Genomic DNA, 13116 nt, shown 5'->3' with positions numbered 1-13116 from the left:
GATGAAAGCCAAGCAGGCAGGGTTCTCTGGGGGCCCTAAGCCACTTGCTTCCATGAGGCAGACTCTCAAAAAGGAAGGGCGAAGACCGCAAAGGCTCTCGGGAGCCGTGTGAGCAAGACCACCGCCACCCACCATGGTTGCACCCTGTAGAGAACTCCAGAGCCAGCCCGCCACACAAAGTGGAACAGAAAGGCACCTCCATGAACACCCCAAATTTCTAATCTGCTGCTACAATTATTACATCTTCAAACCAGCTAAAGAGCAAGGCTAAAGGAAATGGGTCTTGGGGTGGTTCACGAGAAAACTTAAGATCTTAAAAGGCAATTTGACACAGTTACCGTATTCCACTTTAAAAAAACAAAACCACGAAACTGTAAGATATAAGCAACAAAAGGCACAGTAATTGGTGGCTGGCTCCCTAAAAAGAACCTTACCTTTTGAATCAAAGACAAAGCATATAATAGGTGTCATCTTTTCAATGTTGAGTGCTTTTTTTCTCAACTGTCTGAAAATTGAAGACGGGAGAAATAGCTCTAACTAGTTGAGGTTGCAGGAAAGTTACTGAAACTATGTTTCCTGTGCAAAAGAAAAACCATGACTTAAGAGTAACATGAGAAATGCTTTTCAGTGTCTGAAGTCTGTGGGGGAAACCCACGCCAAATGAGTAAGAGACTGTCCAGCCCAGGCCCCACAAGTTCCCGGGCACCTTCACACATGACAGGGCACGTCCACAGCGCTGGGGAGGGGGCGCAGTGAGGAGTGTCCGGCTACTGAGGGACGGGAGCTGAGGGTCCGTAAAAACCTCTCACTTGGATTCAAAGGCTGTATGAAAGCAAGGAATTGAAGCTTCCCTGTAAGAAAGAAAGAGAAAAGCAAATAAAGAGCACTTACCCTTGGCTGCCAGTTCTCGTATTGCTTCTGCAAATTCGCACCGATGGTTTCCAGAGCTTTCTGAGGCCCCATCGACAGAGGATCTGAAGAAGCAATAAAAAGCAGAAAGTTTGTTACCCGTTCATTTCCTCCGCTGCTGAGCCTGTCTCTCATGGTTTCCTCTTCCATCACTCACTTCAGAGTCACCTTGGACCGAGGAAGACACAACTGGGGGTTTTCTGTGTTTAACCAGATGTAGGGAACTGCTATGCCCCGAAACACGACAAAATGCCACACCTGTTCACCTTTCTAGAGAAAAGTGGTTTGGTCAGACTCGCTGGCCCCGTGAAGTTTCCTCTCCTCCCTGCGCTCGTCACTCAGCCCCGTGGTCGCCCTGCACTCCTGCGGGCTGTTCCTGTGCTCCTTGCAGGCTGTGTGGGGTGGGCCAAGGGCCTGGTAGGGGCCTCTGTGCAAAGGGGGGGGCTGCAGTGAGGGCCACACAGTGCTTCCCTCACGCCAAGGACCAGGAGGAAGATGAAAAGACCAAGGTGATGCGTTCTAAGTAACTTCTGTTGTGCTGGTTCTTCCCCAAGAACCAGCTTTGTAAGCACACCCGTGTGTTTGGGGCTAACCCACCCATTTCGGGAGTGGCTTCCAGGGCAAATAACTCTAACCAGCAATTTCTCAAACTTACTTGGTCTCAAGACGTCTCTGCCCTCTTTAAAATTATGAAGAAACCCAAACAACTTTTAAGTGGCTGTATCTATTGGTATTTGCTGTATTCAAACTCAAGATGAGAAATTTTAAAAATATTTCTTTAATCATTCATTTAAAAGTATTAACCCACGACACTTGAACAAAAATACCTATTATGAAAAATGACTTCTACAAAAAAATTAATGAGAATAGTACTGTTCCACCTTTTTTGCAAATTTCTTTAATACCTGGTTTAACACATCTGCATCTGCATTCATCTGTTACAAAATGCGGTTCTGGTCGACATACAGGAGGAAAGTCGCACCTCACACACAGACATCACAGGAAAGGGGAGGCCACTTTAAATAGCCTTTTGAGATAGTCATACTATCTTTGATGCTACACCAAAACTTGACACGTGGTAGCTTCTTTAAGACTATCTGCAATGTGGAGTCTGAAACCATAACAATAAACCCATACTCCATGGCATTAAAATCTACTGGCCTATCGTGCACTTTGAGTAGATTCTCTACCCACGGATGACTCTGTCATCATCACTGGTCATCTGTAAAATACTGGTTCACTAAGCTACGTGGATCTTCTGTATCTTGTTCTTCAATATCTCCAAATTTCATCACCGGCAACAAACACTTCCGGTTGTTTTCCTTAAAGTGCCAGCTCGCTTTGTTCATTTTCCAGAAAATGCCTGCCAAATGCCCAAAAGGATGTGCCATGAAAAGAGCAGCTAGTTCGGCTCAGGGCTCATCCACCGCGTGAAGCCCTTCCTCCCTGCAACCAGGACCCGCCACTCGGCGCCCCCCTCATCACGCGATCTTACAGATGTGCGTCCAAAGGCTGACACCCACCTGTAAGACTGTGCGTCAGTGCTGGGCCAGGGCACCAAAACAGCACCTTCCCCCAACTCTCTTCACCACCCTTGTTTTCCACGTGCTAACGCTAATTCTGCCCCAACTTCCCCAAAGCATCCCTCTCAAATACTGCCTCCCACACAGGTGAGGGTATCAGCTAATCTCCCCTCATCTCCCCCCACTCCCCGGACACCCCCGGGCCAATCCCACTGTGGCGAGAATGTGCAACCCCTCTCTGTAGCGGTGGAATGGCTCCCAAGAAGAGAGCCTCAAGGGGCCAGGGGACAGTAACGTTCACGTCATTGGAGTCTCACAATGAGGAAAGTAAGTGCAGAGCTCAAAAGCAGTTGAAGATATAATGCTTGACAACTTCCCAAATTTGGCAAGAGACATAAACTTATAGATTCAGGAAGGTCAGTGAACCACAAATAGGATTAATCCAAGAAAAACCTATATCCAGACACATAATAATCAAATTGCTAAAAACAACAGACCAAAAAAAAAAAGTCCTTAGAGAAAAATCATTTCACAAAGGATCAGGAATGAGACAGTCTCTGGATTTCCCAACAATATTGAAAGCTGGACAGAATACAGTTGTGCCTTCAAATCTTCTACAAAAATAACAACAACCTGATATTCAAGTCTGAGGGTAAAACAGAGGACCTTTCAGACATGCAAACACTCAAAAAATCTGTCCCGTGTTCCTCTTCTTGAGAAAAAAGGACAAAAGAAGCCAATGAAGGACCCAGAAAAGGAAAGAGATAGAGAAACCACAAGACGTCCATGAACTAGATCCAGAGATGAAGCCAGTCCAACAGGAGCTAGAGAGGTATTTTTTTAAAAACGAATAGATATTTGAGCACTGGAATAATTATTGATAGCACTTGACAGATCTACTGGAATATAGGTAAAAAACTGAACTCATAAGTTCACAAAAAATTTAGCAAATAAAAGTAACTGGCAAATGTGTAACTAGGGGAAAAATTACATAGATGGACGAGAAAGGAACCAATCGGACCACCCCCTCTGGGACGGGCAGAGAAAAGAAACAGCTTTCTCTTATTATACTCTTCAGTATTGTGGGATTTTAGAGCTATATGCACATATTACTTTGATTTTTTAAAAAAGAATTATAAAATTAAGTAACAGGATTTTAGACTTGGAAGGGACATTTACCACCAGTGCATCAAAGTCATGGAGGACTTTTCATGATACAGACGCCAGGCCCTACCCTGGAGAGTCCAATTCAATAGCTTCAGGAGAGCCCAGTCAGCTAAGGAGCACCTCTGGCTGAGGGAAACCTAATGAAAATTGGGCTGTAATTAACTTATCTGGAAGAAGTATGGTAAATTTGTTTCAATCCATTCGTAACTAAAGAAATTAGATGTTCATCTTCATCTCTCTTTGTTCTGGTAGGAACCCAGTGCTAAGGTCTCAAAAGAATTATAATGACCTCAATCAACTCTGCTGTAATCTAGATCATAAGACTGGCAAGGGACACGAATAAATCGGAATCTGAAAAGTAAAAATTCAGGGCCACCGAAGAGCATAAACAAAGCAAAGGGAAGCAGGAAATAGCATCAACAAACAGAAACCATTCCACCAGCCATATCTTGTGCATGAACCTGAGAGAGCAAATGCAAGCGCTGGTGTGCCTTTGTCCACACTTGTGTGTGGTACCCACGTGGTCAGTGCCTGTGGCCGGAATCTACACTTAAGAGAACAGAAAGGGTTTCCTCTGTAAAAAGATAAAAGGCCTGTCCAGGAACCACACTGATCAGCAGCAGCTCCTAGGTGTGCCCTCAGAAGAACCACGACACAGGGAGGGAGGGAGTGCCACCAGTCCCCAAGTTGGGGGGAAGGACCAAAGCCAGCCCCCCTCCTTGGACTTCTCCCCTTGGAAAGCCCAGACCCTCCAGCCCCACACCATCCTCTCCCACGTCCCCAGAGAGGGCATGCCGAGTACCTGCCAGAGCTGGAGGGCCCCTACCACGTGTCCCTGAGCACCCTGCCACCAGTCCAGCAGCCCCTCACTTGTCACGGCCGCCCAATAGCAGCACCCCTCTTCCTTCCCTGGTCTGAATCAAAATCCCTGCCTTCCCAGAGAAGGAGCAGGGGCAGCCACCAGACACTCATCGGGCTGGGATCAACCGAGTGGCGCTGTCATATCCTGTCTACTGGGAACCCCGGTGGCCAATTAATTGCATGGTTTCCTCCAAGGGTATGACAGAGAGTGGGGCAGGGAGAGAGGAGAGGGAGCAGGAAGAGGGGAAAGAACCAGGGCAAGGGAAAGGGTGCACTTACTACCAGGCTCACTACAATAAACTAAGTAGTGAAATCAACTAAGCCAAGCTCCTGGTGGGCGGTGCTGACGGTCTGATCCCTCTGATGAGGGTCAGGTGGACCAAACGTAGGTCTGAGACGGTAGTGCTGTCTTAAGACATTTCTCTTCTAAAGCCCTCATGGATTTCTACAATGAATGAAGTGGGTGGGCAGGTGGGTGGAAGGAAGAGGAGACAGTAAATGGCATGTGTATAAAATTTTAGCTTTGCATCAATCTTCCTGCAAGCTTTTCAGCATAAGCCCCCTGTATCTCATGGTGCACAGAACTTCACGCTGACAGGAACTGCAGCCGGCCCGCCCATGGCACAGGAGAGAAGCTGAAGTTCCAAGTGCTCAGATGACTCGGTCAAGGTCACAGAGGCTGGCGATGGTGCTGGCAGTCAGCCAACCTGAAAAACCTCCCTGTTCTCTCCACTCTTCCGAGAAGAGCCTATGCGCTACCATCAACTACTAACATGCTGGCCCCTACCGCGGCAGCTGGTGCTGGCACCGAGGAGCCTCTCCCTCCTCCTGGCTACGTTCTGGACAAGTGTGAGAAGGGCAGAAGCCCAGGGAGCAGGGCTCTGCTGACCTGGTGTCCTCTCCACCCGCCCGAAGATGAGCACAGGTGAACCCTTTGAAAACAATTCTTCTGAGATGTCGTTCCTCCCCGGAAAAGCCTACAGTATGCTACCACTTGGATAACATGAAAATAAGCAAGACTACGCTGTCAGGCTGCAGACCGGGGCAGGGCTGGCTGGGAGGTGACGAGAGACAGGACTGGACTTGGGGGCCGCTGCTGAGGCTGTTTCTTGATCTGTAATGGGTCAGTCTGGGAAAAGTTGTCAAACTCCACAATGGGATTCACACACCTTTCCGTACGTATGCTATCCTTCAGAACAAAGGGCTCCTGGGTGGCTCAGTCGGCGAAGCGTCTGACTTTGGCTCAGGTCATGATCTCAGGATCCTGGGATGGAGCCCCGCACCGCACCAGGCTCCCTGCTCCTCCGGGATTCTGTTTGTCTCTCTGCCTCTGCCCCTCCCCCAGCTCGTGCTCTTTCTCTCTGTCTCTCAAATAAATAAAATCTTTTTAAAAAAATAAAAATTAAAAAACACGCAGAGCTCACTGCTCAAAGAACGTCCGTACTTCTTTGTAGCTTGTATTTATGTGGACATTTCATACGTATCTGTTAATTGACTTACTGACTGAGCACTGCCTACTGGATCAAGTAAAAATTTCTCTGTACGGCGTTCAAGGACTCTGCCACTAATTAGTTGTGTAACCTTGAGCAGCTAATTTTGATTGAGAAAATAATCATGGCAAAGGGCCACTTTGAAATCATAAGTGGTTTTTAATGGCTCTGTTACATCAGCCATAATACCCACATGTATTGTACCGTTAGAAGCGTACAGAGTGGGAGGTACTTCATTCCATTGAGGTGAGGGCAGAGCGGGGAACCTCTGGCAGTGAGGCTCTGGCTAATGGCCGGACCTGGCCCTCCCAGTGCCTGTGGGTCCCAGGACAGGAGCCTTCATCCTACAGGGGCCTTGTCTACACTGCAGTCCGGTCCTAACCATTCAGCCTTACCGGCCCCCCCGCCCCGCCCGCCGCAAAGCCACAAAATAGATGGTACTCCCGTGTTGTCTCCTGCCGCACAAGCACCAGGAGCTGGGAGGATCTTCCACAGAGCTGTGGGGATGGCTGGGATGCCGCGTTGTAAAGTGCAGACCCCGCTGCTCACACAAGGCACTCTGCGTACAGGGGTGGGGGAGGCTCCGAGCAGTTACACACACCTCCGCCTCCTTCAGGGGACACAGGGATATTACTAGGAGAGGCCAGCATGACCGGACTGAGAAAACAGGGTCTCAGCTGCAGGCCCATGGTGCACCAGGCTCACGGCAGTGGGTGCCCCCGACACCCGACGCCCAGGGGGCCCAGCCTGTGCTCCAAGGGCTCAGTCCCCAAAGCTGGGCCCCTTCTCCTCCTCGGGGTCTTGGCTCTCGCCTCCCCTGCAAAGCCCCTTCTCTCCACACGGCCTGTCGTGAGTCGTCCACCCACAGCATTTTCTGAGCTCCCGGGCTGCTCAGGGTGGACCCACGTCACTGGCGCCAGCCTCACGTCCCGGCCCTATCACAGTCAGGCTCCTTGCAAACAGGGAGCAGCACTCTCCTTTATTCTGTGCTTACACGGAAGTTTCCCCCTCACAACCATCTGTGGACCAACCTGACTGACCGGTCAACCCCGAGTTTGCTGTAACAATTGAAGGACGAGGGCTGTGGCAGGGCCCTGTCAACTCAAAGACGTGCAAAAACAATCACTCCGTAGCTCATCTGCGCTGCATCCCCCAGTGCCCACATGGTTGGGGGGGGGGCGGGGAGAAAAGGCTTTCCGCTGAGCAGTAAGAGGAAAACACAGCTAGGTGCCTCCCAAATATTTCCTTAGGATTCCAGAATTTCCCAGCACCTGGCAAACCTCCAGCCTTCTCACCTCTGATGACACACGGCCACCATTAATGAGCACATAAAAAAAATCTCTCAGCTAAATGAGACCTCCTCCTGTTCAGCATTCAGCTCATCTATACCCTGCTTTCAAACACAGATATTCCTCCAAGAGGTATGGGCACTCACTGTTCTTCAGTGTGGTTGTTTTTAGTATTACGTTGTAGCATTTAATGTTGGGCCATAAAGCAAAACAGCTTCTCCCCTGCTTCTCTGAGAAGAGCTGAGTGTCACTTCCATGAAATAAAACAGCATCTTATTATCTGGCGGAGTGGAGGGGCAGGGTGGGGAAAGAGGCGTTGACAGCCAGCCGTGTGGGAGCTCTCAACGTCCATGCTCGTGAGCCCATGTACTTGTGAGCGGCACGGTGAACCTTCTCCTCGTTTATTCGGGCAACAATTCCTGTCACCATCCGAAAACCTAGAGGGCCACTTCCCAACCACAGACAGGTCCATTCTCGGAGTCTCCTGTGTGTGCTGGCAGTGCATGCCCAAGGACACCAAATGGACTGAAAAGCAAGAGTCCGCCCATCTGTCAAGCTACCCACACCCCTCGTCCCTGAGGTCAGAGCAGTTTCACTAGCACGGACCATCTCTGTTGGTTTGATATGTGTCTGTCTGCAGCCAAAAAGCCATCAACCTGCAATCCACCCCACCCCTGGCACAGAGACCTCCGCACTCACAGGCCTAAGGTAAAGCACGGGAGACTCTGAGCCATCACCTGACATAGGTAGTGTCTACTTAAGATGAGAAACATCTAGCACTCTACTCTCAGACATCTGCTAGAGACCGCCGGCCGACACAGCAGCTGTCCCACTAGGCTGGCTCACGTTATGACTGGTGCATGACGCAGGCCCATTCCCTCGCTCCTGAGTGAGCGCACAGGGGCAGAAGACAAGCAGACGTAGGAAGCACCTCCGGTTCCCACTCAGCACTGTGGCGGGTGGGGTGTCAGGCAGGGGAGGGGCCTGGGGTTGGCTGCAGGCGCTCTTGCACTGAGCCATGTTCACCCTCCCAGTGAAGCCTCTTCCCAGCCAAGAGGTAGGTGCCATCACCGCTCCGTCGTACAGATGAGGAAACTAAGGCCCCAAATCATGAAGGGACTTGCTGAAGTGAACAGCTGAGAGGAATAAGACTAGGGTCTTGATGAATGCAAAACCTTCGGGTTTCTGGTGATGGAACGCAAAGCCAGAGAGGGAACCTAATGTGGGCATGGCTGCCTTCTCAACAGGAGCGCCCTTTAAGCTACGGCTACACTGGGGGGGGGGGGTCTTCCCTGCGACTCCTTCCCCAGCCATGACACACTCGAACATTCACATCCTGAAAACGGCAGAACCAACCCATCCTCGGGCCTGGGTGTCCTTGCCCCGCCAGCCGAGCCGCTCCACGGCATTCACCACCTAAAACCCCTCATCCAGCACCACCCATCCCCACACACTCAGGGCCCTGGCTCTGCTCCTCTTCCTCTGGTCACTGCTTGTTCTGGGCCAGTGACCTCCCCAACCCCCTTCTCCGACCAGCTCGGCCTTTCTAGCTGTCCCCTGGAAGCTCAGAGCTGCTCTGCTCCCAACACCCAGAAGCACCGGCCTTCCGCAAAATGTAACCCCACCGTCTCCACGGCTGGGCCCCAACTCTCAGTCCTGGCGGCCACTATCATCATGCCGGAAACCTACAGCACTGTTGAAAATGCTATACCTCTTCCCCAGCAAGCCTAGAGCACTGGGGGGAGGGGCAGCCCCTCAGGGATGAGGCGCGTCTCCCAGGGAGCCAGTCCCGTCAGGGGCTCGGAGCCCGTCCACGAGAAGGGAAGAGGCATCTCCGTGGAGGGGTTGGGGACCTGGCAGGAGGAGGACAGACACCTGTGGGGGAAGTGGCAGCATATAGGAGTCTGAGCAGGGTGCAGACAGCAGGGATGAGAAGCTGCCTCCCACAGCATAAAGGATACCAAGTCACCATATCAAGGCTGTCAGAGGAGGGAGTTACAAATATGGAAAAGTCCTGTTGGGTTTGAAAGGAGACGGTTCTTAACCTGTACCTACACAGTGGTGAACGTGTCTGTGCAGAGACACACGTGCGCACATGCACGCGTCAAGGAGAGAGCGAGCAACGAGACACTGGTTCCCATGAGAACACCGGCACCCAGATCCCAGTTTCTAAATCTGGATGCCGCTGATGGGAACTGGGCTGCTGCGAGGTGTGCTCTATGCCGGGACGGGGCAGAAAGCACAAGCTGGAAGTAAGGACTACTCAAAGAACAAGGGCCACAGAAGCCGGTGGGAACGGGGTCACCCGGTAACCGGGAACATCGTGATAAGCAACGGTGGCACTGGACTGTAACCCACTGAACAAGAAAGGAAACTGTGAGTTCACACCGAATACACTCAAAGTCTGACGAGGAATATCCACAGAGCTACATACCTCTTCCCCAAACTCGTCATTACTTACAAAGGGGATGGGGGCCTTCAGAGCAAGAGTTCCAGCAGCACCCGCTTCATCAAGTGGTAAGCAAGTTAGCTGCATAACCAGGAGCAGGATACGTCTACTCGTGTGCCACCTGCCACCTGCCACCTGCCGTGGGGGGAAGGCAGATCTCTTCTGTGACACTCCTGTTAATCCTGAGGAAACAGCGGGGTGTTCTACTAAACCCAGCCGGTGATCCTCTGGGTGTCGGGGTCATGAGGGTCAAGGAAAGACTGAGGACCTGGTCCCGTTTGGATGGGACTAAATCCAGGGCAACGCACGACGCTGAGCCAGGTCCCTGTGCCACAAACAGCATCCTGGGACAGGTGGCGCACCTGAATGCGCCCACGGTCACCCCTGGCAGTGATGGCCACGCTGGGATTACGCTTGTGGGGATCACAATAACTCACAGCAGGTGGAGCAGCATTGCAAGAGCTTACTCTCCTCTGAAGCAGGAAAAAAGCTCCTTAGCTCTGTGCTTGCGAGTTTGGGATTTTTTTTTTCCAAAATAAAAATTAAAATATTCACTGCTAGATACCACTGCAAATTTGCCGTATCGAATCTCCAGGATTCTTCTTTCTCTTATTCCATACTGTTAAAATCACCATCAGAAGGGCCAGCCCTACTCATTTTTGAAATAAAGGCCAAATACAAATTTTTTAACTTAGAAAAGGTATATGCCCTTTTGAACTCAAAATCCACTGAAATTAGTACAGAGTAGATTACATTCCTAAAGGCAGAGAAATTTTAAAAACATGGTATAAAAAAATCTATTCATTTCCTGGATTTTTCATGGCAAGAAGGAAGTTAAGGAATTCCTTTCATTTTCACTGACACTGTCCCATGAACACCCATCAAAGAGACTGTGTGAGGTACGAGGGAGGGCTCTTTTGTTGGTAGGGAGGAGAGAATGCCCAGAGAATCTAATAGAAGCCATGGGTTCTCACCTGGAAGGTGCAATTCCATACTCAGACACCACCACCCACACGATCCCAGAGGGTTCACGCATGCCCGGGAGCACACCCTAGGATCCAGGTTGAGAAACGTTGTTCTAAAAACCTAATATAAGAGTACTTAAAGAGGGAGAAAAGAGAACACAATTGGTAAAATCCAGCTTTGACAAGGGGTAAATGAAGTGGAAAGAGTCAGTGGTGGCTAATAAGAAGTCAATTTCACCGGCAAAGACGCCAGGACGTGGCAGAAAGCCAAGAAGGCCTCTAGGGAAATCAGCCACGCGAGCAGCTACTCTGTCACTGGGCGCGGGGGACAAGAGGCCTGGGCTGCATGCGGGGAGGCTGTGAGACAGAGACAGTCACCCTAAGACCCCGGAGACAGTGAGACAGGCAAGCAAAATGGGAAAAACAACACTGTTTTCCAATTCAGACTGGAATATAGGCTTCCGCCCCCCACCCCATCCAAAAGTAGAGCATTCCTCTGCCACCCCTGGTAAGCCAATCACTGCTTCCTGCCAACAAAAACCCTCTGGGGGTTCCTTCAGTTAGCAAAAACAGGCTCCAACAGAGGTCTTTCCTAAAATCCAAGCCGCACAAAGTTGGCCTTCAAATAGCAGAGGCAATATGTCATTTGCAGTTTTTGTTATTTAAAGTAGATGAAGGGAATTTCTGCTTTTGCTGAGAGATGGTGAAAGCTGGAAGGGGGAGGGAGGAAGCTGGAGGGGGGAGGGTGCTCTTGCCCCCAATCTTATCAAAAAGATAAAGCTAAACAATCCACAACAGAAACAAAGAAAAACCCACACTTCACTGTTAAATTATACCAAAGTTTAGAGACAAAATAATACCCTATTCACTACTAACTCTTCCATGAAACAAACTATGGGACTATTTCTCAATGCATTTAAATGAGGGCAGCATTATCTTGCTACCAAAACCCAACAAATACGTTGCAAGAAAAGAAAACCACAAACCAATATCACTCATAAATACAGTTGAAAAATTCCTTAGCAAAATATAAAAAAGATAACACAAGTGGGGTTTATTCCAGGCATTCAAGCTTGGCTTAACAACAAAAATTCAATCAGTGTAATTCACCATATCAACAAACTAAAAAGGAAAAGCCAGGTGATTATGTCACAGATGTTGAGAAAGCATTTTGTAAGATTCAGCATTGATTCTTGACGAAAAAACTTTCAGCAGACAAAGAACCATCATGCTGAATGGTGACAGCCTAATGCTCATCCCTCCCGAGACACCAGGCCGAGAAGCGCTGGGCAGGCCTTTCTCAGGAAGAACCAGGACCTGTGGTGCACATAGGAAACTGCCACTCCATTTTTTAAAAAGTGTACATAGCTACTATTACGTGCAAATTTAAAGGAGAAAACGCTATAATCCAGTAATCATTACTTATTAATTTTCCTTGAAACACTCTGTGCAGGACAAATCATACCTTAAAGGTTCTAAGTCCAAAAAGAAATGAAACTCTCAGATTCATGCAAACCACTGGCAGCCCCCAGAGGACCCAGAGCCCCTACAGGGACCCTCGCCACAGGCCATGAAGGAGGGAGGGGCGGCACTTACCGATCCAGCACTCCAAACGTGCACAGGGGGTGGTCTTCACCACATCTGGAGGGTCCACGCCGACATTCAGGCATAAAACTAAGGCAACACTAACCGTCTTCATCTGGAAACAACAGAAACAACAAGTACTTCAGTATGCATCCCACTGACACACTATTCCAGGCTCAGAGATACCCCCAGAACCTATGAAGCCCTGTCCCCACCACCGGCTTCTCCAGCTGTCCTGTGCCACCCCCGAGGTCCTGCACCAGTAACTTCCTTCCTGGAGGGGTTTCGGAGTAACGCCGACAGACAGGAAGAGGTCCGCAGCGGGAGAGGCCTCCACAGGCTTCCTTATGATACGTTCAGAAACAGAATTACTTGACTAAAAAATACAAAGGCACTGGCTACATTGTGCCAAAATCCTTTGCAAAAACTGCACAAGCTTACACTATGACCAGGTTATACTATTCTCATTATTTAAACTCATTAATGATTTGGTGAGAGAAAAACTGTCATACTGATTCAGTTAGCATTCCTTGAGTATTAGTGACACTGAGTATTTCTTCAAATGTGTATTCACTATTTGTGGCTTTTATGTTTTGTGGATTTCCTACTCACGTTTATACTACTACACTGGCATCAGTGACTATCTCCAATTGACTTCTTGTACTCTTCACATCTGAAAGACTGGATCCACATTATTTGTTGCGAATATTCCCCTAGCCTGGCGTTTGACGTCTGATTCATTTCCCGCCTCTGGACATACAAAGCCTTGGTTCTATCACCTGATGCAGCTTCCTGAACATCTGTTCCTTCTCCAGCAGCCCAGTATGCAGAACGTCAGCCCTCCCTACCTGGCTGCTCAAGCCAGAAGCCTGGAGCTCA

The 13116-nt window shown here is 49.5% G+C and overlaps 1 protein-coding gene across 2 annotated transcripts in view; it reads right to left on the bottom strand.

The window, feature by feature from the left end:
* RPTOR (regulatory associated protein of MTOR complex 1) overlaps positions 1 to 13116 on the bottom strand; it is a 333104-nt gene that overhangs the window by 248909 nt on the left and 71079 nt on the right. For both annotated transcript variants that reach the window (XM_021680930.1, XM_044921442.1), the window contains exons 2-3: positions 12250 to 12352; positions 892 to 974 (exon numbers count right to left, since the gene is read on the bottom strand). In XM_021680930.1, the coding sequence (XP_021536605.1) occupies positions 892 to 974; positions 12250 to 12352 (186 nt within the window). The remainder of the gene's footprint in view (positions 1 to 891; positions 975 to 12249; positions 12353 to 13116) is intronic.

The sequence above is a fragment of the Neomonachus schauinslandi genome, chromosome 15, assembly GCF_002201575.2.
Source record: "Neomonachus schauinslandi chromosome 15, ASM220157v2, whole genome shotgun sequence".
In the NCBI taxonomy this organism is placed as follows: domain Eukaryota; kingdom Metazoa; phylum Chordata; class Mammalia; order Carnivora; family Phocidae; genus Neomonachus; species Neomonachus schauinslandi.
This window is presented reverse-complemented; position numbering and strand designations above follow the sequence as displayed.